Source organism: Pinus tabuliformis, chromosome 8 (genome assembly GCF_031772625.1).
Source record: "Pinus tabuliformis cultivar Carrire ecotype Pingquan chromosome 8, CPIR1, whole genome shotgun sequence".
Taxonomy (NCBI): Eukaryota; Viridiplantae; Streptophyta; class Pinopsida; order Pinales; family Pinaceae; genus Pinus; species Pinus tabuliformis.
The window spans coordinates 1,675,071,444-1,675,082,344 of NC_142294.1; the positions used below are offsets into that span (position 1 = coordinate 1,675,071,444).

A 10,901-nucleotide genomic window follows, 5' to 3' on the forward strand; every position below is an offset into this window, starting at 1 on the left:
AAAATTATAATTATTTTTGAGATATATTTAAACTTAAGTATGGGGGATTTACGCAGTGCATTATATTAGATATCATTTTTGGGATTCAACTGCGTTAAGTAAGTCATTCAAACGTATGACCAGATTAAAATATAAATTACATCCCAAAAATCATGGCCCATTTCACAATCAAAATATTTTATAAATATTTTATTTGAATTCAATTTTAAAATAGCAAAATGTAAAAGAAAACAAATATTATAACTATTTTTTAGATATATTTAAACCCTTTATCACATTAAATTATACAAGATATAAATAGTATCTATAAATTCATATTTATTTTACTATAAAAATTAAAATAATAAATTTTTAATCATATTTAAATCTCATTAATAGGCACATAAAAACTTAATACTTGCAATACTATATCCATTTTAACTTTGAATCTATCATGTGTGGAAAGGGATAAGATATCTTGAGATGCAAAATATCTCAGGATACAAATACCAAATACCATGAGTAATACCATGGATTCCCAAAAACTTGGAGCACGTAACCAAGTTTACCTTAACTACCCAACAAAAATTAATAATAAAAAATAATAACTTAGAATTTTTATTTTAACATAAGGTTATTTTTATTTTTATTTCAAATATCCATTAACTACACGACAAAAAATGATATAAAAAAATAACATAGAAATTATACTTTAATATAGGATTATTTTTATTTTATTTTATTTTGAAGAGGGTGGGCAACAAGATTTTTAACTATGGATGTTCACTCATCCCCACTTTACCATAGATATTATTAACTTGTAAATAGACTTTGTTACAATACATAACATGGGGTAATACCATGACTAGTCAATATCACATTTCCCAAAACCATTTATCACTTAACAATCAAGATATTTTATAAAAATATATATTTAATGCGATTTTATTAGTTTTTGTGGTGAGAGAGCATAGTATGGAAGAGATATTGCAATTTCCTATTACATTAGGTTATCTAAACATTTTGATTAAGTCAAAGTGTGTGTGTGTGTGTATATATATATATATATATATATATATATATATATATATATATATATATATATAAACATTTTGACTTCGTTAAATTATATAAAAATAATATTATTATTAATAATTAAACAAGCTAGCCCCAAGAGTTAGCTCAATTAGTCAAATCAAGTGCCTCGCCAATGGGAGGTCATAGGGTCGAATCTCGAAAGCTCTTGGGGTTAGGTCAGTAAATAGGCCGAGGGGTGTTGATGCCTTTGGGTGCGTCCACTCAGTGTTGAACAACCCTGGATGTAGCTACTACCCATTGACCCGGGTATCCGTGAACCAGAAGTGAAAAAAAATAAAAATAAATAAATAAATAAAATAAAAATAAAAATAAAAATAATTAAACAAGCCTAAATCCATGCTAACTCAATTTCTTAGAGGTACAAACATTTTCTTAAGTTTTGCACTCATAAAAGAGGTTTGCGCCTCCAAAGTTTTCATCCCTCTAGGCCTTTCATGGATCCGAAGTTAACATGGATCTAGGGTAGTTAGCTAATTATGTGAGGTGGGTATAACTTAATATTTTAACATAAAAAATAATAAAAAATAAAAAAACTCAAAATTTATATGAAGTGCGAAGATATAGTCCATGTTAAGGAATATGTGAAAATGTCAACTTGTGACTTCATTAACGTGTTTTAAGGTTATCTAGTAAACTTCTATAAGCGTCAAGACACTTCACCTATGGTACATTACATATTTCCAAGATTTCAAATTATTACAAAAATTAATTTAACTTTATTATTATTATTATTATGATTATTATTATTATTATTATAATATAAAAAAATTGATATATGATTTAAAAATAAACATCTAACAATTTTTTTTACCATATTATAAGTGTTATCCAATTTTAAGGTCAAAATACTGCAAGTTTCAATACCATATACTAAAAAAAATTATAACTCATCTTTGTATTACAAGCTTAATTAATTAATTTAATGGTAAAAATCACCTTAACAACTTTAAAATATATATATATCTCTATATTATTATTATTATCCAATTTTAAGATCACAGTCAAAGCACCCACGTGTATGAGACCCCTTGTTTATAGGACAAGGAACCCATTTTAATGGGTGATTTGAATACTAAATCTATAAATGTACGACCTTGAAGAAACACATTGTTTTATAGAGTCTTGGATCTCTGAAGCTTTGAAACACATTGTTTTATAGAGTCTTGGATCTCTGAAGCTTTGAGTAAAGGCCATTGGGAAACAGGTGCATTTGAAGTGGTCTAATGGAGCTTATTCCAAATGATATCGTTCGTGAGTGCTTATTGAGAGTACCTTACAAATCACTCTATACGTTGAAAGGTGTCTGCCGAAGTTGGGAGGCTACGGTGAGTAGCCCTAAATTCTATGAAGATAGAAAAATATCACGAGTAAGTGAGTACCTGCTCTGCTTGATTCGAAAATACCGGATCGCTCGTCATGATCACCATTATGCATGCGTAGTAATGGTATATGACCCTGTGAAGCGCACCTGGGAAAACCTACCTCCCATTGACGATGCCCGCTTCGCTGGCATACCACGACGGTGTAAGTGCGTGGCTGTGAATCGAAAGTTGGTCCTCATAGGTGGATACAATGGAAGTAACCACGACATGAGTCTGATGAAGAGTGTGTACATTTATGACTTTGAGTCCGCCAGTTGGAGCCGCGGATCTGACATGCCCACACCTCGATACTACTTTGCCTGCTCTGTCTCTTCTTCCACAGGACTTGTCTACGTGGCTGGCGGGATCAATGACAGGGATACTCCTCTGGCCGCTGCTGAAGTTTATGACGTGGAGAAAAACACATGGGAGATTCTGCCTCATATGAACCAACCACACGGCCATGCATGCCACGGTGTTTTCATGGAAGGTAAATTTATGGTGATAAGCGGAGGGCAACTGAACAGGACTGCAGAAGTTTACGATCCGAGAGCGAGAAGTTGGAGAATGCGGGAAGATATGTGGAGATTCGGATATAACTGGAAAAGTATTGCGGTTACTTCCTCGTCTGGGGAGTTGTACGCGTTCAGTGGACAAGAGGTGCTCAAGTATGATGGTGAGAAAAATGTTTGGTCTGTTGTGGCCTCTGTCCCACGATTTCATTCCTATTATTTTAGTGCTACACAATGGGGCAAGTGGATTTTCATAAACGGATATGACATATCCTACAAAGACGTGGCGTACCTGTTTAACCCCTCAACTGGGCAGTGGGTTCATGTTAGGCTTAGTGGTGGTCCAGAAAGCACTTCCGGTATCTTCGTATCTGCAGCAACTGTCGAGATTTAAGGCCATGGTTCGTTCTGTGGAGTTATTTGGTGGGTAATTTAGTTTCCTGGATTAATTTGTCGGATCATTTCGGGATGCAGTGGGTTTGCAGTTACGTAACTGGATTGATATTTAAGAAAGCCCTAGTTTGTTTGGGAGAGTAATCTGTTTGTTTGCGGTAGTGATCTGCTAGGTAATTTAGTTTTGTGGAGTAATTTGATGGGTAATTTAGGGATGTACTGAGTTTGGAGTTTCGTAGCAAAGCCAGGCTTTGTTTCTTGGAGTAATTTATTGGTTAATTTAGTTGCCTGGATCGAGCATGCACAACATTTTGTAATCTTTGTAATTGGATTACTATTTCTAATACAATGAAGTTATTTTTCAAATGTTCTGTTTATGTAATTAGTTATTAATTTAGTGATTCTGAAGTTATTTTTTTAATGGGATGTTTATATAATTAGTTATTGATATATGAGATTTTAAGTATTAAGGGTTTAAAGAGTGAATGATTTATTTAATGTAGTTAAATCTCAAAATGATATCTAATATATTGGTTAATTTAGTTGCCTCGATAGAGCATGCACAATATTCTGTAATCTTTGTAATTGGATTACTATTTCTAATACAATGAAGTTATTTTTCAAATGTTATGTTTGTGTAATTAGTTATTAATTTAGTGATTCTGAAGTTATTTTTTAAATGTGATGTTTATATAATTAGTTATTGATATATGAGATTTTAAGTATGAGGGGTTTAAACAGTGAATGATTTACTTAATGTAGTTAAATAATCCGCACAGGAGAAGCATTATATTACATCACTGAATACATTATCCGTACAAACGTTGTGTCAACAGCAACCCAGCATGTTACATCATCGTCATTGAATACATTATCTGTACAATTGTTGTGTCAACTGACAACAACCCAACATGTATAAACGTGAACCTGGATGGCATGTATAAACGTGAACCTGGATGGGGAGGGCATTATTGCACCGTCCCAACCACCCACTAATACATACAAACTAATATATGAAATGTTATGATTATGTAATTAATAGGAGAAAATATCTATATTAAATGAAAATGAAAATGTAAAAAACTTTATTAAATGAAATTAGAATTTTAAATAAGTTATAGTTTTTTTTAAAGGGGTGTGAAACCATGACATATACATAGGGAGCGGTACATACCTCATACATATACATCATGGACCGATACATACCTTATACATATACATCATAGTTGCATCATGAGACATACAAGGTAATCTCGTCTCATGTGACTAGAACCCGAGTAGGAAGGTTATCATTAAACTCTTTTAACCAGGCGGGATATCTTCTATTAACAAATGAAGTATAGTTATTAGAGTTAAATTAATATTAAAAATTATATAATTTTTTAATTATAAACTCTTTTTTTTTCCTAACGAGCAATTAGTAAGTTAGTACATTCTCGTACTTCACACATAACTTTGAAAGTGAATTTTAACAGATGGTTTATAAGTTAAATAAAAAATATGAATCTTAGTTTTTATAGTTTATATAATATGTTACCGCTTTAAATCTATTTAAAGCTTGATTATTTATAAGGGATTTATTTCACAACTTTAGGTCTAGTAAGATAAATATAAAGTAAATATAATATAAATATGATTCTAGTATATTTTTCTGGTTCATTTTTTCAAGTATGAAAAGAAGATAATCAAATACTTTAATTTGTATTTTATTATTTTTTATTTTAAAAATAGATTAAAATCCACAGTTACCAAATTCTGATGCTAGATTGCTAGATTGTGTTTGGTGCGTGGATGCATGTGCAGCATCAACCGCACACCTGCGTTCACTAGATCGAACGACGTTGAGGAGTACGCACCGAATTAAGCTCATCCGACGAAGGTGTTGGGCTCTATTGTTTCGCTTATCGTTCTGGAATTGGGTCTCGGGTTCTTCTATAGAGAAACCCTCTACGTAACTGATTTCTTCGCTAAGTATTTTTCTTTTTCTCTAGCTATGGTTGAGGTTAGTCCATGAATGTTGAAGTCGCTCCATTCCTCCATAGGAATTTGTTGATGGGGTCTTTGCAGCTAGATGTTGTGCCATTATGCTTGTTCACGTAATTACTCATTTTCCTCTAAATGTCTGAGAGTTTTTAATGTCATTTACATTTCTCAATATGTTGCTTGGATTAATTCTCTATCATGGGTTGTTTGTCAGGTCCTCCATACCTAGATGCAGAGGACCTAGATTCAGAAATGCATCAGTTCCTTCAGCCAAAGTTTATTGTTATGAAGCGGGAAATCGAAGGATATGCACGAGGGTTTTCTGGTTCATTAATGGATGGGGAGAAAAGTTGTGAACTTAGTTTTCTCTCACTAAATGAATAATGTACCATTTGCAGGGCTATGAGACTGTTTACTATCTTTCGGCTTCATTTAGACTTCCAGCCTTTTAAATGTAATTATTTTTAACTTGGGTTTTTCTTTGTATGTCTATTTGCGAGAAACCCTTGTTTGGGGTTTTCTGCCTGGTGTTGAATTCAGTCCTTATTCTAAACTAAGAACTTTTGTTAAAATATATGAGTAGAAGGCGTGGACTTCCCGCCAATTCTTTCTCATGAAACTCTCCTTTCTCAGATTTCTTGTAATACTGTAATTTTATTGTTTCTCTTCATCACCATTAGCTCCAGTGTCATGATAGCTATTACGACGTTTCTACCTATTCTTTCAGGCCTATCAAAGGCTTTTTGTCTGAAAATTGCAATGTTTTAGTTTTAGTTTCTGTTTCTGTCATTTTTGGAGCTGACGTTGACGCTAAAACCCTCATATCGTTTCCTTCTCCAAAGTCTCAGATTTCTCTTGTTTTCATATCAAGGAGGATACCTTCTCGGTATGGCAAGTTAGTTTATATATATATATAGTTAAGTCAACGTTATCATGCCGCGGAACTAGATAATGACATTTCTATAGATTGATATTTTATGGTCTCCGACATTTCTTCAGGGTACCATAGTATCAAAATCTTATGCAAAGTTTGGGCTTTTTCCAAATTTGCCTACCAGCACTCATAGGATTGTCATGATTTGTCTATAATTTCCTATGAATAATGAATACATATATTTTATCACATCCTCCCGTATATATTTTATCACATCCTCCAATTTTATAGTTCTAGATTCTAGTTCTAGATTCTTCTTAAAGCCTCAAGGGCTTTAGTCGACAATTTTTATGATCAAGTTTGGTCATTCTATTCTGTTTTTTTGCTTTTATAATCCATTGATATTGTCATCTATGGCTTTTTGTATCTTCAGGGACCAAATAAATTCCCATGGTCCATTAAATCAGAGAAACATATACCAGAGAAAATTCATGAAAACAAAAATATTTACAAAAATTATAAGCTACACAGGCAACATCCTCAAAACTACAGTACAAAAAATTGCCAGCGCTCTAGTTGCACCTCTGCTTCAGTTAGGTTATTGGGCAGTCATGACTGCAATAACGATACGACATTAGTGTAAGTATAAAAGACATAGTAATTGTAAAAAAAAAAAAAGCATCCTATTAATTAAAAACAAATACATGATCACACAAATGTTACAAAATACATCCATAATGTAAATTTAAATCATGTTATGAAAATCTTGGTGCAGAGAGCCTTGACACCTCTGACATTGTGTCCATAGTTTACCAAAGAGCATTTCTAATTCCCTCACTGGCATTGATCAAATATTAGTGTCATATGATAGAAAATCTAGGTGAGAACAATAGACACAAGGGGTACTTTAAATTCTCCGAATAAAGAGTAATGGTATTAGAATACCAGCTTATCATTTGGGTTTTCTGATACAATTATGCTTCTCTTCCTTCACAATGTGAACAAAGTGTCTCATCTTCTTTGCCACAATGGCAACATGAAATCACTTAGCATCATGAATTTCCGTATGAACCAACCTAACCATACATTCTTATTGTAAAAAAGCTAGACAGTTTCTTACAAGGAGAGCAGGCATGGAATCATGTAACCTCATAGATTTTTCCACATCAAAAAGATGAACCCTAGTAGCTTTCTAAAGTGCCAAACTGAAATAATAGTTACTCTCAATTGTGCACTACTATAAGCAAGGAAACCACATGCAGGACTACTTGTATTAACTAAATACCTAATAGGTGTTTTACAACCAATACAACTAAGTTGTTTCTTGACAAATTTCATAATTCCACTATTTGAAGGAGCTGATATGGAAACTGCTCGTGTGTGACTACCATGAAGAAGCTCCTTGCTTGCATTCTTCAAAATGGGCTCAAATATTCTCAACAGAGGCTATAGAGCAAAAACAGGCACTAATAAAAAACTCTTAGCTCGAAAGAATTACGATCTATCAAGATATATTTGAAACACACATGAAATTTTCAAAAAGAGCATAAATAGCAAGTGATGATGCTTTGGTCTTTCACTTTGCTCAGTTGATTCTCCAGATAATATTGTGGATCAATAGGGATGTTATTCTCTAGTACGTAAATTGGATCCTCAGATTTCTCATATGCCTGAGGCCAAGTAAACACATTAGTCATTATATCCATAATCCCTATGTAAATTATGCCTCCAAATAAAACATAACAAAATAATTAAAATAATCATTTTTTAGTGCAATATTGAGACTTACGCTGAGCACAAAAGGGGTTAATTATTACCTTGGCACCTTTTGCAGCCTTCATGATGACATATGGAACACGATCACCCACAGTTGGAGCAGTTGCAGCATCCCTCTGTAAACCATGGAAACATGGCTTTAAAACACAACAAAATAATTAAAATAACCATTTTTTAGTGTAATATCAAGACTTATGCTCAGCACAAAAGGGGTTAATTATTACCTTGGCACATTTTGCGGCCTTTATGATGACATATGGAACACGATCACCCACAGTTGGAGGAGTTGCAGCATCCCTCTGTAAACCAAGGGCAACTTGGCTTTAAAACACGACATCAATAAAAAGAAAAATATTACAAGAGTATTTAGATGCACTGCAGTAATAAAAATAGAGAGATAAGATTGAAATGGAACAGAAGGCTTTGCACCATTCATTATACTTGTTCTGAGAAGTTATTTCCAGTATTTACCTTCCCCATTCACTGAGCTAGTTCCACGTGTGTGTGCTGCGTTGACTGCATAGTCATCTCCAATCTTTGTGAGACCCTGAATCAACAAAGAGATTGTTAGCACAGGAAAACAACAATGCCCTTAAGAATATGCTGATAGCCTTGATAAAGGATATGACCTACAAACATTTGTTTCTTCCGCAGCTAAATAGTAATAAAATTTTCTCAGCATGAGATTAAAAATGTAGATATATTATATATTGTCATGTTTTGATTCTCTTCAATTGTATAAGAGCCTCCCTTGACACTTCTTCCTCCCATTGATAGCAGTAAATATTGACTCAATCCCTTCCAAGTACAGAATGTAGGGAGAAGAAACATGACACTTAAAAACGAAACTTCCATGACCTGCCCCAACTAGGTATATAGTATATACTTCTAACACTTGAAACCAGGAATATGTAATAAGTGACTTGCTAAATCTCCTCTTCCCCCTATCATATTTTATCCATTTCAAAAGTAGCAAATGGTCAAACAAATTTTGTGATAAACATGCAGAAGGATTCATTGTTCTCACCTTAGTTATCACCAAAAGTGACAAATCCATTCTGTTCATTAACAAGTCAGAAATAGTGTTCTTGACATACTGCACTGCACCAGGTATGTCACGATCAATGAGTATTTTGTGAAGGCACTCTATAACCAAGTTCTTCACCAGCACGCAATTGTCCCTTTGCACTGTTTCAATGCATGTTGATATGGAATATTTAAAAGATCAGGAATATTTAATAATTAAGAAGGTATCAAATAAATTATTTTTCTAAGAGAATTTTGAGCCTTCACAAACACTAAGGCCTGTCTTTGAAACAAAAAGATCAGGTTTGTCACCTTTAGTATCCATTTTTTCATAAGCATCTCGCTTTGTCCACAACAACCCAGCATATCTTTTCTTGGTGATCAACAAGAATGGGTAGTATATTTTTCAAATTCTAGTTTAATAGGCTACATAAAAGCATATGTTAAATAACACATTGATTAGATGCCAAAGATGCACCAAACAGATGCAAATAAGCCACAGAAAAGCATAACTGATCATCTTTCCCTATGCATATTTACAAAGATCTCATGGAAGTGGAATATCAAAAGAAGATTAGCTTTAAAAAGAAAGGTGATATTAAAACATTCATCCCTACAAAAACATCATTAACAACTCTAGAGGCTTCACAGATATTTAAAATTCTTGACACTGTACCTTTGTAAATGTACCACTAATATAATCTGAGGCTTCCCTCCGTAGCGTCATGCCCTCTTCTATATTTGGTACACCAAACTGTATCATAACTGGATCTATATCTCCATATACAACCTAGATAATTTCAAATATAAAAATATAATATCAAGATTTACAGTAGAAATCTTGGTTAGGATGAGATCACCCATTATGATTTCAAGAACTTGGACTATCACCAATACAACAAGTGTACTTATTTTCATTACTGATCCAATTCAAAGGTTACAAATGCCTTTAGTTGCTAAATAATAGCCTACCTCAGCATTGTACTGGTAACCACCAACTATTGTGAACCTTTCTTCAACTAGCCTCTTTGTATGCTCTATCATTTGACGGCCTCATAGGTGGAAAAAAATGAGATGATTAATGATATGAAATTTTAAAACAATACGTAAAATCGATATTGTCTCATGGAACAGAGAATGTGTCAAAAGATCACACTGGAATTGTAATCAAAATATAATAATAGGGCCTAAGCATATCATCTTAGTTGTACAAGTACACATGACTAATTAATGCAATTCAAGAACTCGATCTTATTTGTACAAGATTGTCAATTACAGTTCATACCCAAAACATTATGCGAGGAGGAAGAAAAGAATTACATGGATATAATTGATGCCCAAAAATAATCAATGTGAATGGTTGATACATGCATTTATAGAATAAGAGAGGACTGCAAGCATCTCTCTCTTGTAAGTAAAAGAAGCACCAATAACATTACAACTAGGAAAAACAAGGGGAGAATCAAGGTGTCCATGGATTTAACGTTTTTTTCCATGGAAGAACTTTGATATTACCATAGCTCGTCACACTCAACGAAATCTCCAAACAGGGCAATTGCCCAACAGTGGCACCAGTAAACCCATTAACTGAATTTGCACTTATCTGCAAGTGAACACAGTCAAAACTATTTTATGTGTTTCACTAGCATACCTAGTTTTACTTTTATTCCATGTCCAATCCATAATTAATATGGACTTGAAAAAGCTGTAATTACCTTCAAAGCCAATTGTGAGCCATCCAAGACACCCTTTTCAAAAGGATATTTAGCCTCCTAAACAAGATTACACGAAGTTAAAAACTGAGATGCTAAGTGGAAAAAATACAAGCATGTAACATGAAGATAGGAAGCACTTACTTCACCACCTTTAGGTCTGCCTTGGCTCTTTTCCTGGCAGCCA

At 33.4% G+C, this 10,901-nt stretch overlaps 1 protein-coding gene across 1 annotated transcript; it reads left to right on the forward strand.

The window, feature by feature from the left end:
* The first annotated feature begins 2,300 nt into the window (after positions 1-2,300).
* On the forward strand, positions 2,301-3,344 carry LOC149242636 (F-box/kelch-repeat protein At1g80440-like). Its single transcript, XM_089370924.1, has one exon. The coding sequence runs from the start codon at positions 2,301-2,303 to the stop codon at positions 3,342-3,344; it is 1,044 nt and encodes a 347-aa protein (XP_089227050.1).
* The last annotated feature ends 7,557 nt before the right edge of the window (positions 3,345-10,901 follow it).

What these genes read in the sequence shown, in the direction of transcription:
- LOC149242636 (XM_089370924.1), top strand. Translation starts at nt 2,301, where the DNA reads ATGGAGCTTATTCCAAATGATATCGTTCGTGAGTGCTTATTGAGAGTA.